A 14,280-nucleotide genomic window follows, 5' to 3' on the forward strand; every position below is an offset into this window, starting at 1 on the left:
TTCGAAAATCACCTACCAAAAATGACATCTTACAAAATTTTGTTAAAGCAAAATTTAATGGGAAAGAATATAAAAACTTATATTAGATTGCAAGACTAGATGGGATAGCACATTCTATATGATTGAGAGATTTTTGAAATTGAAAAATTGCATTCTAAATGCTCTATGTACAGTACTGTCAACTGAGGCTGTGTCTGACGATGACTGGAAAACAATTGAATTGCTATGTGAAACTTTGCGACCAGTTGAAATGATTCTGAAGGTTATAATCTCAGAAGATAGACTTACTTAAAGCAGAGTCTTCAATAGAATTTCTGCTTGCTAACCTTGATACAGCAGAACACCCATTTGCTTTAAAGTTTCACCTAAGCCTTTTGCAGTGTTACAATGCAAGACGAAATTTCCCAACTGTGGCTTTGCTGAGCTATCTACACAACCCCAAAAAGTTTAGGAAAGAAGATTCAGGTTCAAGAACTTTTGATGTTCCAAGTAAGCAAGTTTTGAAAAAGCATGCTGAAGAGATTTATCAGAGATTATTTGCAAAACATTCCGAAAGAGTCTTGGCGTTGAATGAAGAAACTGAAAATAAACGAACTGTTCTTTTAGAAGAAAACAAAGACTCGTCTAGTTCCGATGTTGAAGATACACTCATGCGAGAGTATGTTAGTGTAATAAAGAGATTAACTGAAGACCCTTCAAAATATCGGAGCAAATTGGAAATCAGCAAAGAATTTAAAATTTTGGAAGCAACTAGCAGTAGAAGTGAAAAGCTGGAGAAAGTTTATAGAGCACTGCTGACCATTAAACCAAAAGTGTCCAATCTGAGAGTGTTTTCGATCACTGGTCTCTTTAACACAAAAATAAGGTCAAGTCTATCAGGAAAAATGCTTAATATACTCTGTTTTTTAAAGGATCATTTTCAGAAAAAAGCTGAGCAATAAATAGTAAAGTAATTTCCCCAAGCTGTTTTTTTTCACATTATTTTTATTTATTTATTATTATTATAGGGCTTATTATTTTTTTTTTTGTTTACTATACGAGAAGATAGTTTTTATTCAAAGGATTTGAATACAATTTGTAATTTTGTATAATCTCAAGCTGGTTACTTTTTTGGAGCATTTTAATTTTTTTTACTATAAGAGGTGATAGATTTTGTTTAAAAGATTTGATTACGATTTGTACAATCTACCCAAGATAAAATAAATACCTGTGTTATAAGCCTTTAATTATTTTCCCTAAGTCTGAGAAAATCGGTTTTAAAACCGGTTTTAAGAGTAAACTTCGGTTAAACTCGGTTTTGAAATTTCTCGGTTTTATGCAAGCCCTAGTATACATATGTATGTATGTGTATACATATATATATATATATGTATGTATGTGTATACATATATATATGTATGTATGTGTATACATATATATATATATGTATGTATGTGTATACATATATATATATATGTATGTATGTGTATACATATATATATATATGTATGTATGTGTATACATATATATATATATGTATGTATGTGTATACATATATATATATATATGTATGTGTATACATATATATATATATATGTATGTATGTGTATACATATATATATATATATGTATGTATGTGTATACATATATATATATATATGTATGTATGTGTATACATATATATATATATATGTATGTATGTGTATACATATATATATATATATGTATGTATGTGTATACATATATATATATATATGTATGTATGTGTATACATATATATATATATATGTATGTATGTGTATACATATATATATATATATATGTATGTATGTGTATACATATATATATATATATATGTATGTATGTGTATACATATATATATATATATGTATGTATGTGTATACATATATATATATATATATGTATGTATGTGTATACATATATATATATATATGTATGTATGTGTATACATATATATATATATATGTATGTATGTGTATACATATATATATATATATGTATGTATGTGTATACATATATATATATGTATGTATGTGTATACATATATATATATATATGTATGTATGTGTATACATATATATATATATATGTATGTATGTGTATACATATATATATATATATGTATGTATGTGTATACATATATATATATATATGTATGTATGTGTATACATATATATATATATATGTATGTATGTGTATACATATATATATATATATGTATGTATGTGTATACATATATATATATATGTATGTATGTGTATACATATATATATATATGTATGTATGTGTATACATATATATATATATGTATGTATGTGTATACATATATATATATATGTATGTATGTGTATACATAGGTAAATGAATTAGGTGGTAGTATAATAATATAATATAAATAATATATTGGCTTGTCAGTTAAACCAATAACCAAGATAGGTACCTAACGTGACCAGGAAAAAATACATGCTATGCATTAAGCAATATATTACAAAATATATAAAAATCGATACATTAAAAAGTTAATTATGGCAATAGGTTACATTGAAGAGGACTTTTTCTAGGGCTAACCCTTTCAATGTAACTACCGTAATTAACGAGCTATCCGTTTCTGTAGTCATCGTCCAGCTAGGCAAAGTCCAAAAAGCAAAAAGTAAATTAGGCCAAAACAGATAAATAACTAAATTTCTAAATTTAGTAGCAAGCTAGTGCGATGACTGTTAGCCCGACGGATAGCCAAAATTAAATTTACATAAGCAAAAAAGAGCATATAAAATATTTTTAGGCATCAGTGTGTAGTAAAAAGATAGAGCAGCAGCCAGTGCTAACAAAAGGCGAACGGAAAAGTTAGAAGGATAGTTATAGTATCTCACTCCCCCTCGAATACTCTAATAGATCATGAGATATGAAAATTAGGAATAAGAAAGAGAAAGGTAAACAGAAAAGAAAAAGTAAAATCAATGACTAGGATGCAACCTTATAGAAAGGTATCCCATTTTGTGGCAGGCAATGTAAAGAAAACATTACGCTTAAAATTTTAACATTTTAACAAGCTTACCAACGCGAATCCAAGGCCGGAGAAAAAAGCCTCGGGAAATAGCACATGCTGAATATATACTACTGTGCGCAGCCCCCCCTGGTAGGTGTAGTAGATAAGTAAAGCGATAAATTAGGCATATTTACAAGTAGCGCCCTCTGCATTGTCAATATGCCAAAGAACATAACTAAATAATAATGCCGTCAAATAATTATATCTTGAAATTAAATTAGAAGTTAACAGAATATGTTCCTGCCCATAGAGCAAATATAGGTACGACGTTTTCAATGCGTGTAAGCTATATGTGACTTACTTCATGAGCAGTACCTACTATATACATATATACATGCCCAACGTCATTCATATTAGCCAACGAAACTCCCACAACAATTTTTTAAACCAAGTATGTTATATTAGTGCCTGTACATTACTAATTCTATAATCCTCTGTGCGCTAAGGTTATAATTTTCCTTGCTACATGCTATAATTAAGGCTTTATAAATAAATCGTGCTATTATGTGGTGTGGGAAGCCATTATTTAATAACTTAGTTCTGAAATCAATCAGTGTATCTATAATATAATCCATCTGATTACATATACTTAATCTTCTTAAACTTTGTGCGATAATTATATTGCGATGAATTCTTTTTGATATATTTGAGTTCCAGTTTGTGAGGTCGATAGCATTAAAATTATAATCTTTGCGTTTATCATACAACTTGGTGTGTACGGTATTATTATCATCTATTCTTATATCCAAGTCCATCTATAACTTTAGTCCAAGTCCAAGTATAACTTTAAAAGCAATATGGTTGTATACAGATATATTGACGATTTGATAGTTTTCAATATGCCAGACTTCCTTACAGAAGCTATTAAATATTATCCGCCTGAATTAACTTTAGAAAGCACAAATGCTAATTCCAAATCTGCTACTTTCTTGGACTTGGATATAAGAATAGATGATAATAATACCGTACACACCAAGTTGTATGATAAACGCAAAGATTATAATTTTAATGCTATCGACCTCACAAACTGGAACTCAAATATATCAAAAAGAATTCATCGCAATATAATTATCGCACAAAGTTTAAGAAGATTAAGTATATGTAATCAGATGGATTATATTATAGATACACTGATTGATTTCAGAACTAAGTTATTAAATAATGGCTTCCCACACCACATAATAGCACGATTTATTTATAAAGCCTTAATTATAGCATGTAGCAAGGAAAATTATAACCTTAGCGCACAGAGGATTATAGAATTAGTAATGTACAGGCACTAATATAACATACTTGGTTTAAAAAATTGTTGTGGGAGTTTCGTTGGCTAATATGAATGACGTTGGGCATGTATATAGTAGGTACTGCTCATGAAGTAAGTCACATATAGCTTACACGCATTGAAAACGTCGTACCTATATTTGCTCTATGGGCAGGAACATATTCTGTTAACTTCTAATTTAATTTCAAGATATAATTATTTGACGGCATTATTATTTAGTTATGTTCTTTGGCATATTGACAATGCAGAGGGCGCTACTTGTAAATATGCCTAATTTATCGCTTTACTTATCTACTACACCTACCAGGGGGGGCTGCGCACAGTAGTATATATTCAGCATGTGCTATTTCCCGAGGCTTTTTTCTCCGGCCTTGGATTCGCGTTGGTAAGCTTGTTAAAATGTTAAACGTAATGTTTTCTTTACATTGCCTGCCACAAAATGGGATACCTTTCTATAAGGTTGCATCCTAGTCATTGATTTTACTTTTTCTTTTCTGTTTACCTTTCTCTTTCTTATTCCTAATTTTCATATCTCATGATCTATTAGAGTATTCGAGGGGGAGTGAGATACTATAACTATCCTTCTAACTTTTCCGTTCGCCTTTTGTTAGCACTGGCTGCTGCTCTATCTTTTTACTACACACTGATGCCTAAAAATATTTTATATGCTCTTTTTTGCTTATGTAAATTTAATTTTGGCTATCCGTCGGGCTAACAGTCATCGCACTAGCTTGCTACTAAATTTAGAAATTTAGTTATTTATCTGTTTTGGCCTAATTTACTTTTTGCTTTTTGGACTTTGCCTAGCTGGACGATGACTACAGAAACGGATAGCTCGTTAATTACGGTAGTTACATTGAAAGGGTTAGCCCTAGAAAAAGTCCTCTTCAATGTAACCTATTGCCATAATTAACTTTTTAATGTATCGATTTTTATATATTTTGTAATATATTGCTTAATGCATAGCATGTATTTTTTCCTGGTCACGTTAGGTACCTATCTTGGTTATTGGTTTAACTGACAAGCCAATATATTATTTATATTATATTATTATACTACCACCTAATTCATTTACCTATATATACAGACCGATGTAATGTTTAATCGTCTTAGATGGCATTAATTGGTTATGGGAATAAAACAAAATAAAACAAAATAATTTAATTTTACAATTTATATTTATTATAATATTTATATTTCACTTTCACATACTAGGATATGTGTATACATATATATATATATGTATGTATGTGTATACATATATATATATATGTATGTATGTGTATACATATATATATATATGTATGTATGTGTATACATATATATATATATGTATGTATGTGTATACATATATATATATATGTATGTATGTGTATACATATATATATATGTATGTATGTGTATACATATATATATATATGTATGTATGTGTATACATATATATATATATGTATGTATGTGTATACATATATATATATATGTATGTATGTGTATACATATATATATATGTATGTATGTGTGTGTATATATACAGGGTGTATCGTAAATAGTGGTCCAGAGTAAAGGAGTCGGTACACTGTGTTCTTAGGTATCACGTACAGGAATTTCAGTTACTTTTAGTCAAGATTCGCAAAGATTAAATTTTTTGCGAAACGACCTCCCTGAGTTATTGAGAGATGTCAACCAAGAAATACGAGACACAATGTGGCTGCAGAATGATGGCTGTCCCGCTCGCTTCGCTGTTATTGTACGAGAACATTTAAATCAAACTTTTCCACAAAGATGGATTGGGCGGTTAGGCCCAATTTTATGGCCACCACGTTCACTGGATCTCAACCCCCTAGATTTTTTCTACTGGGGGTGTCTGAAAGAAAAGGTCTACTAAGAGGAAATCACTTCTGTCGAACAATTGCGTCAAAGGATTCAAACAGCGGCTGAAGAAATTAATGCAAACGGATTTGCTCGCAGACTCGAGCGATCTTTTATTCGGCGATGCAGAGCATGCATCACCGCTAATGGTGGCATTTTGAGCATTTCGTTTAGTTGAAATAAATAGTTAATTTGAAAAGAATGTTTTATTTCAAAAAACCCAATCAAAGAACTTAAAATAAAAAAGCTTTGAATCCAAAATATCTTAGGCAATTAAGCTGCTTTTGTTTTAAATGCCAATAACTTTTTTTTCTGAACTGTTAGCAATTAATGTTGTACCATTTTAGAATCTTGATTTAATAATGATTTTTTTAAATTAATGGGCACTGACAGTGTAGTACATTTTTTTTAGACAATATGCACCTAAAGTCACATGACTTTTTGGAGATGAGTATTGAAATAGGAAAAAAATGAATTTCTTAAAAACCTTTGACTTTAAATTAGTCGAATGTATTTGTTTACGATAGTGCACCTATTCAGGAGTAATAATAAAAAAACAGAATTAAAAAATATTGATATTTGTTGAAATTATAGGCAAATTAGTGATGCAAGACACAGAAATTTAAAAGAAAATGAAATTTATTTTTTTCCGAGAATCTTGACTAAAAGTAACTGAAATTCCTGTACGTGATACCTAAGAACACAGTGTACCGACTCCTTTACTCTGGACCACTATTTACGATACACCCTGTATGTGTATATATATATGTATGAAATATGAAAACGAAGAAGTGAAAAAAAAAAAAAAAAAAAAAAAAAGGAAAAGACAAGGAAAAACAGTACGTGTACCTGAATGCGCAAAGCAGCAAAACAGGATACATGTATATAAATAAGTGTCACCGATGAAAATAAAAATAAATATAAATGGAGAAGTTATTAAACACAAATGCCGAGCCTAGTTGAAGAAAAAAGAGAAAAAGAATGTTAAGAACCTATATAAAAAAAAAAAAAAAATTTAAGTAGAATTAAATCTGAATTAATGCTGAATTAACAGGCCAATCTTATGTACAAAAGCTGAAAGAAAAAGAGGGGAGGATAATAGAGATAAAAATTATAAAATAAAAATAAAAATTGGTACATAGATCAGGTATTTCATCAGGGGGCTACACCTGATCATGTACCAAACACTGTGTTTCTATGCAAACTCATGCTGATGGAGACGCTATAGAAATGAAATGGATATAAAAAATGAAATGGATATAAATAGTTTTTTAAAAATTTTTTTAAATTTTTTTTAAAACTTTTTAAATCTCCAGAAACATGAGTGAGGTAGCCCCAACGCAGTGTATTTAGATTAATAAATTAAGTAACGTAGTGTATTTAGAAATAAATTGAGTCAATAGTATGTGCAGTGTGTTTAATTTAATAAGTTTTAAACACACGCAAACGCAGTGTGTTTAATTTAATAAATTAAGTAGAAAGTGTGTAAGAACGTAAGTTTAAATCAAAAGTATGTAAGTTAAATAGTAATGAATAACAAGGTAGCGGTATAGAAAAAGGAAGCAATGCAAGGTAGGGGAGGGAAAAGAAGTTAAAAATATAGAGGCGAAGATAGTGAGAATAAGAAAAGTGAGAATGTCCGAATCACCCTCGTATTACACTAATAGTTCAACGGACGGAAAAACGAAGATCAGAAAGTAGAAAGATGTAAAGAGAAGGAAAAGAGTTTAAAGGATACTAGGCAAGCTGTGTGTGTAAGTACCCAACCTCATAGAGAGGGCCTTGGCTGTGAAAGTGTTAGTGGAAGTGGAAATTAATACCGCTAGCTTGTAGTGTATATTTTGAGTGAAAGACATGAAATATAATAAAAAATATGAAGAGGAGAAAAATTAAATACCTATGATATTTGGCAGAAATAAGTTGAGTGAAATATAATCAAGAAATGAAGATACAAATTTGCGATCATGATTAATAAGATACAATTATGCAAATATGATTAATAAGAATGGAATGTAAACAGAGGAAAAACTATGACAACGATGGTGGAGTTGCTCAGAAGAGAAGAACTGTGGGAGCCCTCTGTGGTTAAAATAAAATAGAGAAAATAAGATTGGACATAAATAAATACTGATATTAAATTACGAAAAATGAAAAGAAAAACTTAAGAAGTGAAAGAACACGAACATCGTTCTAATAGAAGTCATTATGTGTGATCACTTTCCAAGCAGTGGAAATACCACCATTCAAATATACAACTATACAGGTATCGATTTAACCCTAATCAAGGTGGAACGTGGCAAAACCGAATTTTTCTTTAATGAAATCAGAGAGACTTTTTATAATAAAATTTAAGAAATTAATAGGAATGTCATTATTGCGAAGTTTGGTATAGAGATCATTTAAAGCACCAGCGAAAAGTGATTGATTGCTAATATTAGCTAAACGGATAATTTGTGTGTAGATTATATTTTTATGAACCTTAATCGAAATGTTCGAGTTCCAATTTGTTAAATAGATAATATTAAAATTAAATTCGCTTCTTTTGTCGAATAGTTCCAAATTATGACGAAGAGGAGGACTATTTAGAGTAATACTTAAATCTAGAAAATTTGCATGTCCGGTTGCCAAGGTTTTCTTTATTGAGAGTGAGTTCAGTAGGATATATGGATTTAGCAATATTTTCAAAATGAATGTTGAGAATAAGAATGTCATCAACATAGCGGAATGCATAAAAATTAAGGTTCGTGTTGTTATGAATATATAGATGTTCGTAATAATGAAGAAATAGATTGGATACTATGCTAGAAATTTGTAAACCCATGGGAACTCCTATGGATTGTTTATAAGCATATTTACCATCGTTAAATATAATTGTTTAGAATACAGAGGTTGATGTAGTTATTCCAAGTAACCTCATCTGCTGGTATAACGTTTTTGTATTTGAGGAACAATTGATGAAGTACATTAACAATCAAGTGATGCAGTAAGGAGGTAAATAAGTTGGTGAAGTCATATGTTTCAATACTAAATATGCTGGAATATGTATTGGAATTGGAATTAAAAATTTCAATGATACTGTGGTTATTGTTAATGATCCAAGTGGAAGGGATATTAATAAGAATGGTAGTTGGAACAATTTGAAAAATTGTTTACCTGGATGATAACAGCCACTTTTTTTTGGCACTAGTGCTGAATCTGAAGCCAACTGGATGTTTATGGAATTTGGCTATCATATACAAGAAAGGCAAAGTAGAATTGCGAATTTTGTAATGCAATTTTTTATGCAAGGCTATAATTTTTTTGATGATAGTATTAATGCCGAGATTACAGCGTAAAAAGGTGGAGCTACTTTCTACTTCCTTTTTGAGGGTGGTGTAATAAAATTGCTTGCAAAAGATAGCAAAGTTATTAGAAGCCTTATCTACCGGAGTGGTAATAAATTTTTGTTGTAAATCTGAGATGCCTTTTTTTCAGGTTAGAGTACTTGATATGCGAATTATTGTAAAGGTAGTAAGTTTTAGAAATAATTTTTTTAATGTCTTGAAATGTGACATTTATCCAATTATAAAAAGCTTCGTGGGGTATTGTATATTTATATGCTAACTTGTTGCAAAAGTTCAAGATATTCAGATAAATATCTTTATATATATTATTGAGGTTGGCCTTATGGACTGGTCTGAATTTAAAACCTTTTTCCATAGCGGACTTTAGTGGAATGTTGTTAATAATGTCCAGGTTACCAGTAATAATATGTTTATGATGTTGATCAACGTAAGGAGCATATATGGGATCATCACAATGACATGGAAGATCTAAAGCTTGTAAGTTGCCTAAATTAGTAGCCAGAGTTTTATAATTACAAATTTTAAGTCCAATATGAGATTCATATTTGAAGCAGTGATGGATCTTGAATTTGAAATTATTATAAAATGGGAGAAAATTATTACGATTATTAAGTAAATAATGCCAAGGAATTTTATCGAACCAACTATGAATAAATTTAATAGTACAGTATTCGTTACTGTATGTAGTAATGCGACCTAGTCTAAAAAGAGAGATATCTAAAATAATATGCTTAAGTTGAATATTTTTACATTTAAAATTGCTAATAAATAAAGTTAAGGCTTTTAGTATAGAGTTTTTGATATTAAAGGGAAAAAGAGAAATGTTGTGTACATCAAGTATGGTATTGTCCCAGGAGTTAATAATATTACGAAAATTGTGCCAAATATGCCTATGATGACGATTTGATTTATTTCCACGTTTGTATCTACGCTTATTGTTATTGAAGAAATGACTAAGATGGAATAAATTGTAAATGCAGTGGCTGGTGTTTAAACAACCATTGCTTAAAAGAGTTTTGTTAAAAAATCTATTGTTTAGGCCGTAGGGATATAAAGATTTATAAGTGCACATAAATAGATTCTCATAATAATCACGAAGAACGTTGTCATTGATAATGGCAAGTATTTTAATTTTAACGTTGTTGAAGCCATGGTGGTGAAAATGGAAAAGTTCTATTTCAGTATCTAAAATGGTATCAAGTAAAAGATTTTTACTTTTGGATCTGTGCCCATTAATTCTGATGTTAAGAGAATTTGTGGTTTGGCCTACGTATTTAACATTACAAATATTGCATATGAGCAAATATATGACGTTTTTAGTTTTACAAAAAGGAGGATAAATAGAGTTAGATTTGGATTCGGAGTTATCCGTCATGGGACAAGTGAGACATCGTTTATCTAAACATTTTTGAAAAAATAAATTTTGGTTTAAAATATGTGTATTGTACTCAGGTTGGTTAGGGTTAAGGGAATGATTCTCCTGTTTAATATTTAACACTACATCCTCAGGAGTGGGATGTAGCGCAACACGTTTTCTCGCTGAACTAGGGGCAACACAGTGCTGACTCGCCATATTATTTAAAGAGACGTAGTGCATGGCAAGTGGGGTAAAAATTAAATAGGGCAAATTGTGTAATAGTCGTCAAAATTTTGACGACTATTACATTATGTCCTAGATACGGTCAATATGTAGTATGTATTATATATTTAATCTTATTTTAATCATTAAATTACTTTCTCTGTCGGGTCAACGATGATTAATATATGCTTACTTTTTATATTTTACTTATATTTCTTACCTTTGATTCTAATATTTCTAAATTTTCTTAACTTTTATTATCATCTTTCGATTTATTTATATTCGATTTACATTCGGCCTATACTGGTTTATATTTGGTTTAGATTTAAATTACTTAGCATATATTGATCATCACAGAAACAGATAACCTCTTGTTGTTTTTTGCCTTCATTCTGGGTGGTTGGCCCCAGTTGAAGTCATCTAGATTGTCGGTAAAAAGCGATAATATATATATATTTTTTTTATTTTTGCGTTTTCTTAGGTCCCTGATGGTATTATTATTATTGGATTGATTTGCTTATTCTAATGGTTCTTTATATTACCCTTTATATATATATATATATATATATATATATATATATATATATATATATATATATTATGTATATCTGCTAGTTGTGTTTTGTGTTACAATGGTCAGAATCAAATATGGCTCATTACAGCCAATTGGTTTCCAATTCTTGTGCTTTAATATATATCATTTTAAAGTTATAGTGTTACTCTGTTCTAATTGTTTTTTTTTTTTATTTCAGCTTTTTGATCGCATGTGCATGACATTAGGTGGTAGAGTTTCTGAACAAATTTTCTTTGGTAAAATAACAACTGGTGCTCAAGATGATTTGAGAAAGGTTACTCAAAGTGCCTATGCCCAGGTAAACTTGAAGCTCCTTCATATTTTTCTCTCCCATTATTTATTAATTATTCTTGCAGTTTGATTATAATTTATTTTATTGCACTTCATTTTATTTCTTTTTACTTGTTTTAACTTTGCAACATGAGCAACCTTTTGAGATGCAAGTGTGGTTATAAGAGCATGTGTCTACTCCAAAACTTAACCGCTTACAACACTGCTGTTTTTGAATGCAAGCACATCTCACTTTGATTTCCCGATTTATGTGTTCCTTTTTTTTTTTCAAGTATCAAAAAAATCGAAAATATAAACATTAATTGCAATAAATAAATGCTAAACATTCATAAATAAGCATTTCAAACCATGCGTAGCTAAAATACAGTACTACTGTGCGTGCATTTGTTCAGGCAGACGAGAGCGCTTCGCATAACATAAAACAGTTACCATGCTGATATTACAATGAGTGGTTATGTTGCTCTTCATTTTCGCTGTCTTGTCTGGTTTCAAATTTATCCCCCTTTTTAATACTATGCAGTATTACCAAACGAAGAAATGCTACAGAGAGTGATGTTAATAAAAATAAACAGCGAAGAGTTGCTTGTGCATGCCATCATGAAATTTATAAAGAAAAGACTGTCTTGGAAACAAAACTCTTGAAGTATTTCTGAAGAAGACGCACCTTGTGCTTCCAACAAACCAATGATAGTTGGTTTGTTGGAAAGGCAAGCCAACAATAAGGATGAGCCATCAACAAGTGACGAACCATCGAGTATTGCATTTAGTTTTTTGAGGCGCCTCCGTAGCTGGATGGGCAGTAGCAGCAGTGCATAGCACACGCTTCTTGATTAGACTGGGGTTCGAGCCCGTGACCACCAAATACGGAGGATGCGGAAAGGTCAGGGAATGACCACCGCATATCCCAGTGCAATATGGCCTTAGTTGCTAATGCTCAAAAAACCAAATAACAACATAACAGCATTTAGTTTTTTGAAGATGACGATGAAGAATAAACATTCTTTAATATTTGTATGACATAAATAACACTATCCAACACGATTTTTACCTCCAAGAACTTTTATGCATACATTTCAAAAATCACCATGATAGTTTCACATCACGCCACAGTAATTAAATATAGAGGGAGTTACATTTTACCAAAATATGCCAATTTGGCACAATCTAGCCAGTAGTGTATGACATACTGATTTATCTTAACAGATATAAGCTAATTCTCTTAATTTTAGTAATCGATTCTGGCTTGATTTTCTTGTGATAAACATAATCAGACTTCTACCTATGGTTCTTGGGTTCAAATTCCGATGCAACAATTTATGATTTGAAGGAAGCACACTTAGCGTTTTTGGTGAGGATTTTTGTAGGCTGTGTCAAGGTTTTTCAAGTATTAACTGATTGTGACATGTTCTCAGGGTTTTAAATCTATACTCCAAACATAAACTTCCTCTCGAGAGTAGGAAGGTGCGGCCTAAAAGGTTGTGGGCCACACCCTCCATATTCAAATATACAGATACATCTTACCCATATCTAAATATACCTTCTGCAATTCTGCCCGTCCCAAACAGTGACAATTTTCCAGTACCAGCGGCCCCTCAAAACTTGGGATAATAATGGGGAAGATAATAGTGATCTAGTTGAAGTTGAGAATTCCTCAGAAGCCTCCACTTCACAAGATGTGGACTATCAGCCAGTAAGTTCAGGTAGTGAGGTACATTTAATCAAACAAGATGAGTTGAATGATTTGGCTCGAGACTTAAATTTGCCAAAACAACAAGGCGAACTGTTAGGTTCTAGGTTACTGCAGCAGGAACAAATATGTCAGTGTTTCAATAAAGTCATGCAAGTTTTGAAATATTTTGCTATGGTGTTTTGGTATGTGTTTTTGCAAAGACATTATTGGACTTCTGAAAGAACTAGGTGTCGTACATAAGTCAAATGAATGGCATTCATTCATAGATGCCTCAAAATTAAGTTTAAAAGCAGTTTTGCTTCATAATGGCAATGACTTTCCATCAGTTCCTGTGTTTCATTCAGTTGGATTTAAAGAAAGTCGTGAAAGAACTAAGGTTCTACATGCCATAAACTACCAAGATATGGTTAGAACATATGCAGTGATCTTAAGGTTATTTGTTTGCTTGTTTTTTGCAATATGTATTATATATATTATTATGTATATAAGGTATTATATATCCCTTTATTTTAACATTAAATGTTGGTACATCTTTTGATGTAGATGTTGATAGAGACTTTTCATGATTTTCGGAATCAGCACGTTTATTTCCTCCAGAATCGCAT

At 30.6% G+C, this 14,280-nt stretch overlaps 1 protein-coding gene across 2 annotated transcripts in view; it reads left to right on the forward strand.

The window, feature by feature from the left end:
* Afg3l2 (AFG3 like matrix AAA peptidase subunit 2) overlaps nt 1-14,280 on the forward strand; it is a 641,759-nt gene that overhangs the window by 569,493 nt on the left and 57,986 nt on the right. Inside the window, exon 15 of one of the 2 annotated variants that reach the window (XM_090383564.1) lies at nt 11,873-11,992. The exons of the other annotated variant lie outside the window; for it this stretch is intronic. Coding sequence (XP_090239690.1) covers nt 11,873-11,992 — 120 coding nt within the window. The remainder of the gene's footprint in view (nt 1-11,872; nt 11,993-14,280) is intronic. 2 annotated transcript variants of the gene reach the window in all.

Source organism: Mastigoproctus giganteus, chromosome 10 (genome assembly GCF_048544385.1).
Source record: "Mastigoproctus giganteus isolate SK-2022 chromosome 10, ASM4854438v1, whole genome shotgun sequence".
Classification (NCBI taxonomy): Eukaryota; Metazoa; Arthropoda; class Arachnida; order Uropygi; family Thelyphonidae; genus Mastigoproctus; species Mastigoproctus giganteus.